The sequence below is a fragment of the Urtica dioica genome, chromosome 6 (assembly GCF_054948205.1).
Source record: "Urtica dioica subsp. dioica isolate 48M chromosome 6, U.dioica_male_clone48M_v1_H2, whole genome shotgun sequence".
Lineage (NCBI taxonomy): Eukaryota > Viridiplantae > Streptophyta > Magnoliopsida > Rosales > Urticaceae > Urtica > Urtica dioica.
This window is the reverse complement of record NC_142761.1, coordinates 5,173,434-5,192,630: the sequence shown is the minus strand read 5'-3', so window position 1 is coordinate 5,192,630 and position 19,197 is coordinate 5,173,434. Positions and strand designations below refer to the sequence as shown.

The following is a 19,197-nucleotide window of genomic DNA, read 5'->3' as shown; positions in this document are numbered from 1 at the left end:
AATTTGTGCCGTTATCCAAAATAAAAATGCATCACTCATCAAAATAGAAAATTTCATAAAATGAAATGTAATCTTAAATAAGGGGTTTAGCAAAACCCCCGCAAAATTTTAAGAAATCGCGCGAAACGAAAATCACGCTCGAAGAAAAGAATTACATAGAAAAACATCAATGAATTCAAATTACAAATCCAAGAAATTGGATTGCAGGGTAACACAAACAACTTTATTTTCACATCTGCTTCACGCTCACGACGAGAGAGAGACTCTGAGGGAGAATTAACTGTCTAATATTTGTGCAAGAACTCATCGTGCAAAATCATCAACTCCTCTGCAACCTGCTTGGATTAATAAATCAATTAATATATAACACATATCTATAATAAATACATAATAATTAAATAAATAAAGTAAATACCTCCTCAATGCTACCATCTTCTATTTCTGTGTTGAAAGTGAGAAGCATACTCTCATGGAGCAAGCTTTCCACGTCTTCGGCGTAAAGCGACGCTGTAGATCAATAATAATAATAATAATAATAATAATTAATGTCACGACCAACAAAACATGTTATAAATAAATAAAGAACACGTACAATGGGATTTAGAGAACCAAGAGAAGATATCATCGGCGAGCTGTTGGGATTTCTGGAGGGAATCTTGGCCGCCCCAGAGATTCTCCACCGCCATTTGGAGGCCTCTCCACCGAGACAGAATCTCAGAGATGTCGTTTTCAAGGGTCTTGATAGAAGTATCAGATTCAGGGGTACTAGTTTTTGTCGTTGCACTAGAGGCAACACCATTATTGTTTTTGGACTCCATGGAATTGAAAACTTCAAAAAAAAAAAAAAAAAAAATCTAATTTCAAGAGGTTGTTGTGAACATATACGAAGAAGAAGAGAGGGGTCAGAAATGTTAGAGAGAGAGAGAGAGAGAGAGAGAGAGAGAGACTAAAAAAATGTGGGTGAGTTGGCTTAAAGGGTCTAATTACTTGGTAAGAACTGTTTTTCACGTTCATTATAACCGTCCGAATTTGGCTTGATCTTAACTTGGAAAATGATTACGTAATTTTGAAAATTTTATTTTGAGCAAGTCCTATCTCGAGTCTCGACCCGCTCAAAAAGCAGAGAGAATGTAATTAAGACATTGTTAATACATTCTAAGTTCGGTTGGTGTTATTCTAGAAGAGATTCCGACATTTTTCCTATATATACGTATATATTATACTGTAATGGAATTTATACTGGAGATATTAATTATTTATTTTTTGTTTCTTTTTGTCAACTATCATGTTTGAAATTATCTTTGGGAAATACGCATATTATTAATATACCCGCGCAGCCGTACCTTTCTAAACCTAAGTACTTTAATTTAATTCATTTTCAAAATAAAATACTTCATAATCACTATTTTGTACCGGATGTCTTGAATAAGTTGTTACGGAAAGCTTAAACAACTTGCTGAATAAAATTTTAACAACTTAAAATATTTTTCCAAACAAAAATATGCTACATATGATCCAACAATAAATAAATAAAAATATAAAGATTAATAGAGGGAGAGGTCCAATCCACCATCCTCCTTTTTAAAGTTTAGCCCAAATTTTATTTTATTAATAAAATAGCTTACAAATTTGGCTAAAAACACTATTCCAAAAATACCCTTCAATATTCACTATATAGTAAATTAAATTAACACTTCTGATAAATAATTTGTTTTACAAATCTATAAATTTTTAGACTTGTTTACGAGAATAAAAAAAAATCAAGACACAAAACTATTCGAACCGAGTTTCTAATAAACGTGCAAAAGAAATTTTTCGATTAAACAATATAAATCGAAAGAATATACGGAATTGGTAACAAAACCAAAATCTGAATAGTAAATTAAATTAACTCTCTGATAAATTAATTTACTATACAAACCTGGAAGTTTTTAGACATAATTACGTGAATCAGAATAAAAATCTAGGGCCAAAACGTTTCGAACTAAGTTTGTAATGGACCTGAAAAAGGAATTTTTTGTTAAGACAATATAAATGTAAAGCAGTATATCAATTTCGTAACAACACTAAAATCGGAATAGTAAATTAAATAAACTCTTATAGTAAATTAATCTATTATGCAAAGCTGAAAATTATCATACTTAATTACGAAAATCAGAAGAAAAAATCCGAAATAGAACATCTCAAAATGATGATGTAATAAGCCTGCAAGAGAAATTTTTTGTTTATGTAGTCTAAATCAAAAGAATTCATGAATTCGGAAATTAAAAGAAAAACGAAAATAAGAAAACAAAGAGATGATGATTTGAAATAATAATGACTGGAGAAAATTGAAAATCAAGTGCATACGGATTTGTTTTAATTGTTGTTTAACCGCGAGAAAAAAATGCAAAACATGGTAAAAAAAATTTAATTTTTACGAACATGAGCATAACGGTATTTATAAAAATATAGAGCTATTTGTTTAATTAATTGAAACTTTGGGAGATGAGCTAGTTGCAATAGTTTAATAATATTATAATTGATAATTTAGTTGTTCACATTAGATTATTTTGGAAAAATATTTCTCATTAATGACATATAAGTGATATTTAATAAAACAATAATGGTAGTCAACCATTTCGATACCTTTTTTTTCTAGTCAAAATGGAGTATCAATGTAAGACACAATCAGCAGTTTACAATAGTATTTTTACTAACATTTGCATTAAAATTTAAAAGGAGCAACTTCACAAGCATAGGTGTAACCTTTCGCTCAATACTTATAATCAACAATTAAAGCATTTGAGGTTGCATTAATCGGGGTATCAGCGGTGACGTGACAGCTTCTTTTTTACTATGAAAAATGTGGGATTTATTGTTTATTACACATCGTTGACGCGCTGATAACACTGTTGATTATTTGTGCTATTAATAAAACATATTACTTTTTATGATTTGTTATTATACCTTATATGTGACTTGTTCTAAACTCATCCTGGCTATCGGACGGTATCGGCACAACCGTGTCCAACAGCGAGCCTTTCCGAGGCAAAACGGCCGGAAAATTTCTGAGCCTTCAAGACGGTACTTCCGTGCTCACGGAACTCGGATTTCCGTCATCCGAGGTTGAGCTTATCGGAAGGACGAGCTTCCAACCTCTGAACCAGGATCGTTAATGGCAGACCAAGTCTTGGCCGTTGGATTTTACATCCAACGGCCCAGACTTAAAAAAAAAAAAAAAAAAAAAATTAACAAACCTGTGCAGGCAAAAAAAAAAAATAATAATAACAAACCTGTGCAGGCGGCTGCAGTCCCAGCCTTCCGTCCTCTTCCTTCGATCCCCTACCATCACTTCCGTCGCTCCACGGAAATCAAGTTGCCATTTCCGTGCCACACGGAACTCGGAATTTCCGTAGACGCCCAGACAGTCTCGGAAGCCCGTCCTTCCGTGTGCTTCCGTACCGAGAAGCCAGGATGATTCTAAACTAGACTAAGTTCCTGTCCAACTAGAACTTAAGTTTGAGTAAAAGATAACAGAAAAAAATAGCAAAAAGAAAAAATAAAGCATAAAAAAAGAAGTTTTTGTAATGTTGCATACACGTATAGAACTCACCATGACCGCGGAGAAATAAAACCCAATCTGAAGTCCGACATTATCTGATTCCTTAGTCCGATCGAAAAACTACAAATTCATGCTTCTTAAACATCAGAATCGCTTTCCCTGAGCCATGACTCAACTCAACCCGGCTCGCTCCAATGCCGTTCCTAACCACGAACTCGCTCGCTCACCTGGTCGACTCAGCCGTGTCAGCCCGCTCGCCACGACTCGGCCGAGTCATCCACGCCCACATCGTCAAAGCCTTCGAGTTCCCTCTCCCGGATTTCCTCTCCAACCACCTAATCAACATGTACGCCAAGCTCGACAGGCCCGACTCGGCCCGACTCGTCCTCTCACTCGCCCCGACTCGCTCCGTGGTGACGTGGACCTCCCTCATCGCTGGGTCCGTACAAAACGGCCGTTTCTCCGCCGCGCTGGCAGACTTCGCCGAAATGCTCCGAGAAAACGTCGTTCCAAACGACTTCACTCTCCCGTGCGCGTTCAAAGCCACGGCCTCCGTTAACTCCCCGTTCGCCGGACGGCAAATCCACGCCGTCGCCGTCAAGCTCGGAGAGATTCACAGCGTCTTCGTCGGTTGCGGAGCGTTTGACATGTACGCGAAGACCGACCTGTGGGACGACGCACGTAAGCTGTTCGACGAAATGCCCGTCAGAAATAACTGTTCCTGGAACGCGTACATATCGAACTCCGTACTTAGAGCGCGTCCCAAGGACGCGCTCTCGAAGTTCGTCGAGTTCGTCTCCACCGGCGGCGAGCCCGACCGGATCGGAATCTGCGCGTTTCTCAACGCCTGTTCCGACACGTCGGACTCGATCCTCGGCCGGCAATGCCACAGCTTCGCGATCATCTCCGGCCTCGGCTTCGACACTGCTGTCTGCAACGGCCTCGTCGACTTCTACGGGAAATGCAACGACGCCGAGTCTTCCGAGAAAGTCTTCGACCGAACCCCATTTCGGAACGACGTGTCGTGGTGCTCGATGATCGCCGCACTGGTCCGAACCGACCGCGACGAGAGGGCTTGCGAAATATTCCTCCGGGCAAGGAGAGAAGGGTTTAAGCCAAACGGGTTCATGATCTCGGCGGTTCTCAGCGCCATCGCGGGCCTATCGGGCCTCGATCTGGGCCGGTCCGTCCACGCCCTCGCGGCCCGTTCCGGCTCCGCCTCGAACGTCTTCGTCGCCGGTTCTCTCGTCGACATGTACGGGAAATGCGGGAACGTCGCAGAAGCCGAGCGAGTCTTCGCTGAAACTCCCGAGAAAAACCCGATCATAACGAACGCGATTCTGAGCGCCCACGCCCACCTCGGCAGCGCCGAGAAAGCCCTCGAGATCTTCGAGTCGATGAAAGACCCGAATCACGTGACTTTCGTGTCCCTTCTCTCGGCCCTTGGCAGAGCCGGGGCGGTGGAAAAAGGGGTCGAGATTTTCGAGTCGATGGAGCGTAAGTATGGGATCGAGCCGGGGCCGGAGCACTATGCGTGTGTGGTCGATCTCATGGGCCGGGCCGGGTTTGTGGGCCGGGCTTACGAGTTTGCTAAGAAGATGCCGTTTCCGGGGACGATCTCGATTTGGGGAGCTCTTCTCGGGGCGTGTAAAATGCATCGGAAGTGCCCGGAGATCGGGAAGATCGCGGCGGAGAATCTCTTCAGGCTTGACCCCAAAGACTCTGGCAATCACGTTCTGCTCTCCAATATGCTTGCTTCTTCCGGCAGGTATAACATTGTCAATTATCTAATTTTGGAGGACAAAGGGAAATAATACTATTGAATTAGCTATGTATATAAATAGAATTATGGAAAGGAAAAAAAAATCATTTAGGGAGAATTTTTATTCAGGAGGGGTATATATTACATAAAATTGATGGGGGGGTATTTGATAAAAATATATAAAATTTTAAACGTAATTTAGGAGTGTGTAAGAATTTTTTTTTTTTTTACAAATAAGGTGAATATAAAAAATCATATCATTTTAGGCTAAAAAACAAAAAAATTTAAAATTCAGGGGCATATACTCCATGGTCTCAACCTGCCTCTAATAAAACAAAATATGAAAAATAGTAAATTCAATTTAACAATTCGTAAGAAGGATGAAAGAAAAAACATCATCTAAGTTGGCGAATAGGAAAAATCCATATACATTTTAGACAAGAAAAAAAAAAATAATAATACTACATTCAGTGGCTCTCATAGAGCCCAGTCCTTGAGGAGGAACGAATTAGCATAGTGTAACACTTAGTTTCCAAGTCTCTTGAAATCCTAAATTATGTTACATTTCCTATAGTTTAATCTACAAACTATTGTCACATAATATAATTTTTTATTTTTAAATTGATCCATAACCTGCTGTGTCTCTTGAACATAGTTACTCTTTAACTCACAACAAATCAACCAAATACAAAACACTGAAAATGTTCAATCAATGAATCACAGATGGGAAGAGGCTAATGTAGTGAGGAAGGGAATGAAAGAGGTCGGGATAAAGAAAAACGCGGGGTACAGCTGGATATCGGTGAAGAACACGGTCCACGCTTTCCAGGCCAAAGACGGGTCCCACGAGAGGAACGCGGAGATCCGAGCGAAGCTGTCGGAGCTGCGGAGGGCCGCGGAGGGGGCGGGCCACGTCCCCGACACGGGCTTCGCTCTGTTTGACGTGTCGGAGGAAGAAAAGGCGTCGGAGCTTTGGGAGCATAGCGAGAAGATCGCTCTCGCTTTTGGCCTCGTTTCGCTCCCTCCCTCGGCCCCCGTTCGCATCACCAAGAACCTCCGAATCTGCGGGGATTGCCACGTCGTCATGAAGCTCGTCTCGGGAATCCTTCAGAGGGAAATCGTCGTCAGGGATAACAATAGGTTTCACCGGTTTAAAGATGGTGTTTGCTCTTGCAATGATTATTGGTGACGAAACAATCGAAACTTGGGGGTTTTTAAGCTCTAATTTGTTTTGTCAATCCAATTATTCAATACTAAATAGTTCAAGGATCAATTAGGAAAATAACAAACTTAAACGTTTGATATTGCTAAATAGCCAAAGTTTGGTAAATCTTAGGTAAATAGCCATTTTCATGTATTTACGGACGTAAACCTTAGATAAATAGTCACCCCCATATATTAGGTCACGTCATTATTTACGGTTATTTACCTAAGATTTATCAAACGTTGGCTATTTAGCAATGTCAAACGTTTAAGTTGGTTATTTTCCTAATTTTCTGATAGTTTAATTTGATTTGTTGTATAGCAAGGAATAATTAATTCAAAGCAAGGAAGTTTGTGGAGGTAGGATTGAATTAGTTCAAACTTGTTTAGCGTCAAGCGTTGCAGAAGAAAAGTTCTCGATTACGAAAGGCTATTCTTGGCATTTATTATTTTGACGTAAATATTTTTTATTATTCGAGAATGAAACGGTTTGGAAAATTTCAATTATCCGAAATGAATTTCTAGACATGCAGATTTACAAACTAATATATAGAAAGTTTTTTGCAATAGAACTCACGGAGTGAATGTGAGGATACTTTGGTTTTCCTCTTTGGGGTGAACGAACTAGTTAACTTCAAATAAATGCCACTTTTGAACTCGTCAACAATAGGCAACTTATACGTTATAGGGGGAATAAATGAGGATATTTTCAACTGATTACACTGGAAAAGACAGAATAAATATACACAACTTTCGATAATAAAGTCTCAATGTTGGTGGTGATTTCAAAGTCGTACCAGCTTGAACTAACAGGCGAGAATGACGAACTGAAGAGAAGACGAACTGAAACGACGAGCTGAACTTCGACAATAACTTTTTTTTCTTAAGGACTGAAGTAAGATTAGTTGATTTTTAGTGTCTGGATGTAGTTGTACTATTAGAGTTTTGTCGAGAGACCAAATAAGGAGTTTAGTTTCAATGAATAAATTTCGATTGTACAGATTCGTCCGTAATTTTTTATGCTAATGTTGAGGAGCCGTTAATCTGTTCGAGTTTTAACGTGCTCAACTTTTTTCTCCAAAATGTGTACAAGTATATTATCATTTTTGCTTCTACTGTGATTAAGAAGTTAATTACTGGGTAGTCCGTAGACCTTAAACGAAACTTTTATTCGATGATAGTTGTTGAAAAAACCCCTAAGATTCAAGCCAGGAAACCAAAAATTGACTTAAGGCACACACGCATAATTAGCGTGTGACACAAGAAATGATGAACAAACGAATAAACGAGAAGAACAAAACTAATTTTATCCTAGTTCAGATTCAAATTGAATCCTAATCCAGTTAGGGATGAGATTCCCTATTTTTGCTTCCACTATACTCGATCGAAGATTACACGAAGAACACTCGAACAAACCGTCAAGACTTTCCGAGAACAAACACTCTAGATCACCAAACTCTTGCTTGTGATTCTCAGTGTCTCTCTCTCTCTCTCTCTCTCTCTCTCCACTCTAATCTCATGAACATACAGTTGAAAATGAATTACCTTGACTAACGCAAGCGATTACAAGATATTTAAAGACAATCCGGTGCTGACGTGTCGCGCAAACTTCCCCTCGGCAGTTATAACTAACTTCTGCAGACGATGCTAATGCAGACATGTCGATGCTGATGTGGCATTGCACCATTCTTCACAATAGTGACGAATTATTACTACCTCCGGTCTTAATTAGGGATGGCAATTTGACCCGTTACCCGCGTTCCGGCCCGTTACCCGATTTATTTGGGTCGGGTAATACCCATTCTTTTTGGGTAAACGGGTAATACCCGTTAAGGTTTTAACGGGTCAGGGGACGGGTAACAGAATAGTCATCCCGTACCCGGTTACCCGGGACCCGACCCGTTAACTTTTAAATATTTAAAAAGATAATAAATTTTTATAAGTTGCAATGAAGATGATAGCGTTGCAATGAAGATGACCAAATTTACAATGAAGATGATCAATTTGCAATGAAGACTTCTTTTGTATTTTGTATTTCTTTATTTTGAATTTTAATGTTCTTTATATTGTAATAGATCTTTGATATTTTTCATTTAAATTTTATTATTTTTAAACTTTATATTGTTGATGAATTTTTATTTTATAAACGGGTAAGCGGGTCTACCCGACCCGCTACTTTTTTTTTTAACCGGGTAAACGGGTAACGGGTCCAATATTTTTAACCCGCTTACCCGGCGGGTATCCCCGTTACCCGGCCCGTCTCAAAATCCGGGTAAACGGGTCCGGGTAACGGGTAAAAAATTATAACGGGTACGGGTAACGGAATAGGTGTACCCGGCTTTACCCGTACCCGTTGCCATCCCTAGTCTTAATGTGCCTTATTCTTATTCCTACCTATAAGAAATTTGTATCAATAATTCAATATATGTTAGATATTCAATCTCTTATCAGAATTTGCCTAAAATAATAATAAAGAACATTATCCTATATAACTAATTGGGGGTGCATTATTACTGTAGTTTCTACAGTATTTATATTGTCCACTAAAAAAATCTTAAACTTCGTGTAAGCTCATTATTACATTATTGCCATTATTTCTTTCGTCCACCTACGCATGTTGTTTTTTTTATTTTTTTATTATTATTTTTTTTTGTCTTATGCATTTTTATTATTTTTATTTTGTTCCTTTTTAAATATATTATTTTGTGGTATTTTCTTTCACAAGACATAAATTACCAATATTAAACAAAAAAAAATTATTTTACAATCAAACTTTGAAAATCGACGATGAGTAAAGAATTTACATACTTTTGCAAACAAAATACATAAAAGTAAGTACTGTTATGTTTTTACTGAAAGACACTTAATTAGAGATGAAAACTTTAGTTAAATGCATAATAAATTTATTATTTAATCAAAATTAGTCAATTAAATTCAGCCGAGTATGATACCAGATTTTTTTTAAAGGTAATAATGTGATATAGGTGATTTTAATATTAAGTTGACCAAAATTATTTCCATCTAATAATTGTGTTCATAGCTACATATAAATATTTGTTATAAGCTTATTAATTTATTAACAAGTCACTAACTAATTTAAAACATACTCAGTAGTTAAGATTAATTTGAGTTCAAAAATATATGCAATAATAATTTTTTTTGCTTGAATATTAAAAAATCGGTTTATCTAAGTTAACCTTCCAAAATGATTATCGAAATCGTTAGCTAATTTTTTTTAATTAAAAAATTCAAATTAACAAAACTGGCACCTATACACATAATAGTATAATCGCTACCAAAAAAACAAAAAAAAAAACTAAGTACGCTACTAATATTTATACTGAGATACCAACTACCAAATGAGTAGTTTTACCTACAAATATTTACGAAGATAATGTTTACCGAAGACTATTTTATAAAATAATACAATTGAAAATAATATTTATCAGTTTTTCAAATAGTAAGTATTTATAAATAATGACCCTAGACATTAGACAAGATCCAAATAAACAATATGCAAATAGAAATATTGAAGAGTTTATCAATAGACATATTTTTAATTAAATAAATACTAAATTGTGACGACATGTCTGTGATTTTTTTAGACTAAAAAAGCTATATACTGTCTACATACTCTTTTGGTACCGGGAAGCGGTTTATAAGTAGATACGATATATACCAACTATATATTCATCATTTGTCATTATGGAGCGTAATAACAACTCCTATCTAATTTAATAAAAAAATTTAAGCGCCGGAAAATTTGAAATTTTAACGTTTCAATGATTTGACTATTTTGATAGTGTCTATATTTATAATTGAACAATTATAATATCCTTTTTGAGAAATATACACACAAATCATTATATCATAAATAGTGACTAAGAGTTTTATTTTTTGGTAGAGTGTCTATATTTATAATTGAACAATTATAATATATTTTTTCAGAAATATACACACAAATCATTATATCATAAATAGTGACTAAGAGTTTTATTTTGTTTATATAAAGGTCAATGTCTGTAGGTTGCCCTTAATCCAATTTGATGAACATGTTTAGGCTATACTCCAAGATAATCCTATCTTAATACCTTATAGTGTGTTATATAATTTTATTTTTCTGTCTTAACTGAATGTCTACCCATTGCCAAAAATTTCATATAAATTATGTATGTAATTGTATTTTTCCTTTGACATGTTGTTTGAATGGATTAATTTATCATATCGAGTTACTGATGGTATTATATGTTAAAACAAATATATTTAGATATATGATAAATAAATAAATAAAAAGGTATTGTATTAGTTCGGACACTAAATTTTAATATTTTTGGAAATTCAAATCGTCATTTATCATACTAATGCTAGCTATATTGATTCAATTTACGATATAAAAGTTTAGACAATTTAACTATCAAAAGTAAAACTCTTCTCAAGGCAATTTAGCTAAATTTTTTTGTTGCCTTGACATGTGTATATGTATTAATATCGTAATGTTTTTATTGTAAACCTCTTTTATACGTAGATAACTGGATATAAAAGTTACAGCTAATTTTTTATGTGCGTTATCATTTTATTATTTATTTAATTTATTTACTGTGAAAAAGATGAACTCCCGTAGCAACGCGCGGGTATTTTTACTCGTCTTATTCTAAAAGTGAATATATAACAAAACTGTAAAACCAACCGACAAAAAACCCACGTGTTTGGATAGATAGAAAGCAACAAAACAGACGCGAAAAAAATATCTTTATATATTTTCAAATCAAATCTGTTAAAAAAAAAAAAAAAAAAAAAAGGGAGACACAAGAGTCATAAACGATGTCGATTGCGAAAGTAGTTGCGGTGAGCCACATCGCCAGAGAGTCATCGGACATCACGAGACTCGCCCAGTTTTACAAAGAGGTTTTTACTTCAATTATCGCTATACCGAAACTAAACAAAGTCGTTATATATCTTTGTAAATAATATGATCCATTTATTTTCTGCGTGTGGTTTGAAGATATTTGGGTTTGAGGAGATGGAAGAGAAGGCGAGATTCGGGGATTTCAAGGTGATATGGCTTAACCTTCCAACGGCGTCGTTTCAGCTCCATTTGATCGAGAGGAATCCGGCGACGAAGCTTCCAGAAGGTCCCTGGAGTGCCACGTCAGCTGTGGCCGACCCGACCCATTTACCCAGAGGCCATCACATCGCCTTCTCCGTCTCCAATTTCGACTCCATTCTCCACAAACTCAAGGCAACAAACTCTTCTTTTTAACTCTTTTAAGTTATTATTTGTTTGAATGTTTTTTGTAGGGCATAGCTGAAAAATATTCAAACTAAAATGAGTAATTAGAGGAAGAACAAAGAAGGAAGAAGGAAAACTGTGAACCAAAACCTTGTTCGATTGCGGAATTAAAAAAACTTGCAAAGACGAGAATCACCAAGACAAGCGAAGAATCAAACACACACACACAAACACCAACGATTTACCCAGGTTCGATCAAATGATCTACTCCTGCCTTCTCCACTATGCCAAGATCGATTACAGGAAATACAAAGTGTTTGTTGTCCTTGAATCACACCAATTGATCGACTTGAATCTCGACCAATTCCTCTCAATTCACTCGTGTTTCCCACGCCTAATTCTATCGTGTTTCCCTACCCAACTTGTTTGTTACATTACCGTTATACAGTGTTATAGAGCCTGCCTTTTATAAACCAAGGCATAATAACTCTATTTACAAAAGAGCCACCGTTAACTAACTCAACAAACCAATAAAACTAAAACGAGTCTGAAAACAATCCTCACAATCTCCACCTTGATTTCATGACTCAAACTCAGCTAGTGGAGGTCTTCATTCTTCAGTTGTTCTTCACCAGTTTGATCAGCTCCAAGCAATGATCAAACTTCTCCCACGGAACTGCCTTGGTCAACATATCAGCTGGATTGTCTTCAGTTCCAATCTTCTGAATGCTTACCAAGCCCTCACTCACCACATCACGAACAAAGTGCAGCCTCACGTCGATGTGCTTTGAGCGCTCGTGAAATACCTGATGTTTTGACAGATGAATGGCTCCTTGGCTGTCACAAAACACAGTTATTTTTTCTTGTTTCAAACCCAATTCTGCCAGAACACCTCTCATCCACAACGCCTCTTTAACAGCTTCTGTTACAGCCATAAACTCGGCCTCAGTTGTGGACAATGTCACCACCTTTTGCAGACATGCCTTCCAACTAACTGCAGTTCCAAACACTGTGAAAGTATACCCCGTTTGTGACTTTCTCGTGTCCACACTACCTGCATAGTCGGAGTCCACAAAACCAGTAGCCACTTCACTATCTGACTCAGCTCCACCATAGCTTAGACCCCTGGTCAGCGAACCCTTCACATACCTCAGCACCCACTTCACAGCTTTCCAATGTTCTTTGCCCGGATTTGCCATGAACCTGCTGATCACACTCACAGCATGCGCCAAATCTGGCCTTGTGCACACCATGGCGTACATCAAACATCCCACTGCAGATGAGTAAGGGATAGAGCTCATCTCCTCTTTCTCCTCTGCTGTTTCTGGCTGCTGTTCTGAGCTAAGCCTGAAATGACTTGCAAGAGGGGTCAAGACTGTCTTACAGTCACTCATGCCAAACCTGTCAATAACCTTGGTCAAGTACTGAGTTTGGCAAAGAAAAAGACTTCCCTTTTTCCTGTCTCGCTGAATCTCCATCCCAAGTATTTTCTGAGCTGGCCCCAAGTCTTTCATTTCAAAGGCCTTGTTTAACTGCTTCTTCAAGATTTCTATCTCAGTCCTGTCTTGACATGCAATCAACATATCATCCACGTACAAGAGCAAGTATATCAAGCACTCGGACTTCAGCTCCTTAGTGTACACACACCAGTCATAGTTTGATCTTGTGAAACCATTTTTCAACATGAAATCATCAAATTTCATGTACCACTGGCGTGGTGACTGTTTAAGACCATAGAGAGATCTCTGTAGCAAACAAACTTTCTGATCCTTGTCACCAACTACAAAACCCTCAGGTTGTCTCATGTATATGACCTCGTCCAAGTCACCGTGTAAAAAGGCTGTTTTGACGTCTAGTTGCTCTAACTCCAAATTTTTTTGAGCTACTAGAGACAAAATAATTCTGATGGATCTGTGTTTCACAACTGGTGAATATATCTCATTAAAATCTATTCCCTCTTGTTGTGTAAAACCCTTTGCCACTAACCTGGCCTTGTACCTGGGTTTTTCCACATTTCCAATCCCCTCTTTCTTCTTAAACACCCATTTGGAACCAACTAACCTCTGGTTCTTTGGTCTGTCAACCAGCCTCCAGGTGTTGTTTTTGTCCAAGGATGTGATCTCTTCTTCCATAGCACTGAACCAAAGATCACTTTCCTTTGACCTCATTGCCTCTTGGTAAGATCTTGGCTCTGTCTCTTCAGTGATATCTTCTGCAACATTAAAGGCAAAAGCAACAAGATCTTCAAAACCATACCTGACCGGGGCTTTGGCCACTCTTCTTTGTCTGTCTCTCACAAGAGTGTAGTCCTGCTCAGCCTCAGCAACAGGTTCAACATTATCTTCTGGTAGCTCTGATTGACTTCTGCTGGACTCTCCAAGCTCCACCTCAACTCTCATGTCTCTTGATCCCTCAGAGTTTTCTGAGACTTGTTTCTGTTGACCATCAGTTTTCTTGAATGGAAATTCACTTTCATTGAAAGTCACATCTCTGGAAATCAGGGACTTTTTGTGTCCATCTTCCAAGCACCACAGCTTGAAGCCTTTAACCCCTTCAGGGTAACCTATGAACACACATTTCAGAGCTCTTGCTTCAAGCTTCTCCTGTTTCACATGAGCGTATGCTGAGCAACCAAAGACTCTGAGCAGGCTGTAATCAACTGGACTTTCTGACCAGATCTGCATTGGAGTTTTGCACTCAATGGCTGTTGAAGGGCACCTGTTGATCAAATAGCATGCAGTTTGCACTGCCTCTGCCCAGAAGGTTTTTGGTAGTCCTGCTTGAATGAGCATACACCTTACACGTTCCAAAATGGTTCTGTTATATCTCTCAGCCAAACCATTTTGCTGTGGAGTTCCAGGAACAGTGTGATGCTTTGAAATCCCTGAGTCTTTGCACAATTTCAGGAAATCTTTGTCAAGATATTCCAGGCCATTGTCAGTCCTGAGTCTCTTGACTTTTCTGCCAGTCTGATTCTCAACCAAGATTTTCCAATCTGTAAAGGCCTTTAGAGCCTCATTCTTGTGTGTCAAGAAATACACCCACACACGCCTTGAGAAATCATCTATTAGGGTCATGAAGTATCTCTTCCCGCCATGTGATTTAGTCTTGGTTGGACCCCATAGATCGGAGTGTATGTAGTCAAGAATCCCCTGAGTCCTGTGTACTGACCTGCCAAATTTGACCCTGCTGGCTTTTCCCAGAACACAGTTTTCACAGAAGCCTATTTTCCCAACCAAATCTTTTCCAAAACAGCCCTGTTTCTTCAATTCTGATAAGCCAACTTCACTCACATGCCCTAGTCTTTGATGCCACAGGGTTGTCTTATCTAAAGCAGACTCAGAAATACAAGCAGACAATTTTACAGTTTCTCCAACTAGAGTGTACAAGCCATTTGTTAGGGATCCTTTCAGAACAACAAGAGATCCTTTAGACACCCTAAGGACTCCATTCTCAGACTTAAAAGAATAACCAAGTTTGTCAAGGTAGCCTAGAGAGATTAAATTTCTCTTAAGTTCTGGCACATACCTTACTTCAGTCATTAGCCTTTCTTGTCCATCAAACATTCTGATCCTCACACTACCTTTGCCTTCTACCTTGCAAGCCTTGTTGTTTCCCAGAAGAACAACCCCCCTGGTCTTCTCATCAAGGACCTCAAAGCAAGACTTGTCTGGTGTCATATGGAACGTACAGCCACTGTCCATTATCCACTCCAGGCTTGGGTTTCTTTCAGTGACAGCTAGGACCTCTGCACTCTCATAGCCTGTGTCTGAGCTTTCATATCCCTGTTCTGCCACCGAGGCATGTCCTTTGGACTTGTCTTTGTTGCTTGCTTTCTTCTCAGGGCAGTCTCTCTTGAAGTGTCCCTCTTTGTGACAGTTGAAACACTTAAAGACTTTGGAATCTTTACTGTTTTCATTGTCTTTCGATGGAGTTTTAGACTTGTTCTTGGACTTGTGTTTTCCTTTCTGGTTATCTCTTTTCTCAGATCTCCCACGTGCCATAAGTCCTTCAGCTATCTCCGAGGCCTTATTCTCGATAGCCTTTGATTTCAGTGCAGCAAGAACCTCTTCAAGACTCAGAGATTCCCTTGCATACTTCATCGTTTCAACGAAGTTCTGATAACTCTTTGGAAGAGAATTGAGGATCATGACGGCTTGGTCCTCATCCTCCACCTTCACGCCGATATTCTCTAGGTCAATGATTATCTTGGCAAAGTCATCAAGATAGTCGTCGACTGGTTTGTCCTCGCCCATCATGAACCCAAACAAACGTCCTTTCAGAAAAATCCTGTTTGTAAGGGTCTTCGTCATGTAGAGACTCTCCAGCTTTAGCCAAATCCCAGCAGCAGTCTTTTCTTTGGCTACTTCTCTCAGGACCTTGTCTCCTAAGTGCAAGACGATCGTGCTGTAGGCGAGTTCTTGGAGATCGGCTTTTTCTTCGGCGGTCATGGTGCTCGGCAAATCGGATTCCTTCGACAAAGCCTTCACGACCTTCATCTGAACAAGAATCGCCCTCATTCTTTGCCTCCACAGCGCGAAATCGCCTTTCCCGTCGAATCGTTCGATTTCAACTTTCGCGAAACCCATCTCTGCAACTTGATGGCTCTGATACCAATTGTGAACCAAAACCTTGTTCGATTGCGGAATTAAAAAAACTTGCAAAGACGAGAATCACCAAGACAAGCGAAGAATCAAACACACACACACAAACACCAACGATTTACCCAGGTTCGATCAAATGATCTACTCCTGCCTTCTCCACTATGCCAAGATCGATTACAGGAAATACAAAGTGTTTGTTGTCCTTGAATCACACCAATTGATCGACTTGAATCTCGACCAATTCCTCTCAATTCACTCGTGTTTCCCACGCCTAATTCTATCGTGTTTCCCTACCCAACTTGTTTGTTACATTACCGTTATACAGTGTTATAGAGCCTGCCTTTTATAAACCAAGGCATAATAACTCTATTTACAAAAGAGCCACCGTTAACTAACTCAACAAACCAATAAAACTAAAACGAGTCTGAAAACAATCCTCACAAAAACAACAATGATCAGAAAAAATTTAGTTAATTCAACTACTTAACTCCGAATAAAGAAGTTCCCTAGCAGGATTTGGAAACCAAGAAAAGGATCCCAATTAGATTACGGATATCTTTACCCAGCCGAAACAAAGTCTCTCGTTGATTCTATTCAATTCTCGGGTTAGCTACAAGACCATGCAACTCTAGAGAAGTGACACTCCGAAAAGTTATCGCCTTGGGCTTTCTGGAACAATGTCGCAAGCGATAATTAAAGGCGGATATTTCTTCTTTTGGATGGAAAAAAATTGATCCGTTGACATACATTTCCACACTATCGTATCTTCGTAAGGGCTTGGGAGGAATAGGATCTCAGTGGCGGTTTCCATGGAGATCAGAAACCTCTAGCCCTGTTGGGTCGTCTTGGAGGCTTCGAGTCGAGTTGATCCACGAGTTGTTATGAAACAGCCTTGTTCTTTCTCTGCAAGTACCTTGCAGTGCAAGCAACAGATCAAATAATACGCAATATACAAGAATTGAAGAAAATATTAAAAGATACACCGGATTTATCCTTGAGACAACTTTCAATCGTCAAAGTTACAATGAAATGTTTTTCTTTCGTGTTTTATCGAACTCTATTTGTCACAATATCTCATATAATAGTTACGACTCAGTACATTAGTTAGATTACATTCAAATCCTATTTATATACGTTCAACGGCGCTGACGTGTAACGCAAGTGATGTGTATGATCCAACAACCGTTTTCTGTAGAGCTAGTTTTAAAGCCGAGAACTTATCTCCCACCATCTGATCTTTGATGATTGAAATACACTTGTACAATTATGAGGGAAAGTAGGCTTCATTCATAACCCAAAAAATAGGAGGGGAATAACATTGGAATCCGTATTGAATTGTTTGGATGCATGGAAAATAAAAAGAAAAGAAAAATATGAGGGAAAGTAGGAGAATAAATGTTCAACTAAAGGGTGGATTCTAAGTTGTACGAAAAATTGGGTGGAGAAAAGAATCCATCCAAATTTATGATGCGTGGCTCGTGTTTGCCTATTTTTTCGTTTTCCACTCCTTACCTTTTTCATTTTCCATGACTCCGAAACAGAACATAGAATTTTTTTATTTCTTTTTCCTAGTGTTTTCTTTTTTGCCCCCTAATTAATGATCCAACCCAATTTCTATAGGAGCGTCTTGTTAATATCCTAGAGCAATCTGATCCCGAGGCCCCTGTAGTTGCTCTAAGGTTGACAAATGCCATAACACTAAATATAACATTGTCATTGGCCTTGTCCGACAGTTGTCTCATTTGGAGCTCGGTAGAGATGACCCTCCACAATCGGGGCTGCAATTTCTAGAAAAGCAAAATACTCACTTTTTGTGACATTCCTTCGCTTTCTCCACTTAACGAGAATCAGCTCGGCAAAATTTAAGTATATCATCAGCGACACCAGGGCTAAAGAAAAATAATGCAAATATGCAAACGAAATGAAAAAAGAAAAAAAAAGATCGTATCAACTTGAGAAAAGCTCTAGGCTTATGTTATTTTTACTATCTATCGTTCATGAGAGGAATAATGGTTGATTTCAGGAAAAGGATATCGAGGTTTTTTCCAGTTCTATACCCCTTCCTGACCGGAAAGTCAAGCAAATATTCTTCTTTGATCCCGATGGTGATTCTCTCTCTCTCTCTCTCTCTCTCTCTCTCTCTCTCTCTCTCTCTCATATGTATCCAATTATAATTTATCTGGTATAGTGTGACATTTGTTGATTAATGCTTGCAGGTAATGGCCTAGAGATAGCAAGCGAGGAGACACCACAATAATGAAAACCAGGGGATAGTACGTTGGCTTACCGTCTTTTCTGCTTATAAAGTTCCAAATAAATATGGGTGTAATAATATGAATTAATTCCGTTTTTACCCCCTGGACTCGTACCCCGATTTCATTTTACCCCCTGGACTCGGGATTGTTGCAGAACTCATCTCAGAACTTAGACACGTGTTACAAGTTGGCACTTCCGTCAGTATTTGGACGTTAAGTTTAACATTTTGATGACGTGACAATATTTTCTATTATTCTAAATACTTTTAATATTAAAATATTATTATCAGATTAAATAATTAAATAATTTCTATTATTCTCTCTCTCTCTCTCTCTCTCTCTCTCTCTCTCTCTCTCTCTCTCTCCTTTCTTCTTCTTCTTCTTCTTCTTTTCTTCTCTGCATTTTTTTTTCTGGTTCAGCGTGGTTGTGTTTCCTGCTTCACATTCATGAAGAATATTATTTAATTTGGTTCTCTCAGTCTCTTTGGTTTTCTCTCTCTCTCTCTCTTTCTCTCAGTCGGAGCTCCGAGATTTCTCTCCAATGGCGTCTCTCTCTAACACACACGAACACTCTGCACCGACTCCTGGAAAAAACCACG

General features: G+C 38.4%; 3 protein-coding genes across 3 annotated transcripts; 2 read left to right on the top strand and 1 right to left on the bottom strand.

Annotated features, from left to right (window-relative positions):
* Positions 1-284: 284 nt before the first annotated feature.
* On the bottom strand, positions 285-818 carry LOC149393089 (Pre-rRNA-processing protein TSR2, conserved region). The gene is made up of 3 exons (XM_089617898.1): positions 593-818; positions 416-507; positions 285-335 (listed from the first exon to the last, which is right to left on the bottom strand). The coding sequence occupies exons 1-3, from the start codon at positions 816-818 to the stop codon at positions 285-287; spliced, it is 369 nt and encodes a 122-aa protein (XP_089474024.1).
* Positions 819-3,549: 2,731 nt separating this feature from the next.
* On the top strand, positions 3,550-7,027 carry LOI1 (Pentatricopeptide repeat (PPR) superfamily protein). The gene is made up of 2 exons (XM_089616314.1): positions 3,550-5,312; positions 6,030-7,027. Exons 1-2 carry the CDS (start codon positions 3,739-3,741, stop codon positions 6,493-6,495), a joined length of 2,040 nt encoding a protein of 679 aa, XP_089472440.1. The 5' UTR covers positions 3,550-3,738; the 3' UTR covers positions 6,496-7,027.
* A 4,251-nt stretch (positions 7,028-11,278) lies between these two features.
* Positions 11,279-18,924, top strand: LOC149393087 (Lactoylglutathione lyase / glyoxalase I family protein). The gene is made up of 4 exons (XM_089616414.1): positions 11,279-11,414; positions 11,512-11,748; positions 18,367-18,448; positions 18,560-18,924. The coding sequence occupies exons 1-4, from the start codon at positions 11,331-11,333 to the stop codon at positions 18,598-18,600; spliced, it is 444 nt and encodes a 147-aa protein (XP_089472540.1). The 5' UTR covers positions 11,279-11,330; the 3' UTR covers positions 18,601-18,924.
* The last annotated feature ends 273 nt before the right edge of the window (positions 18,925-19,197 follow it).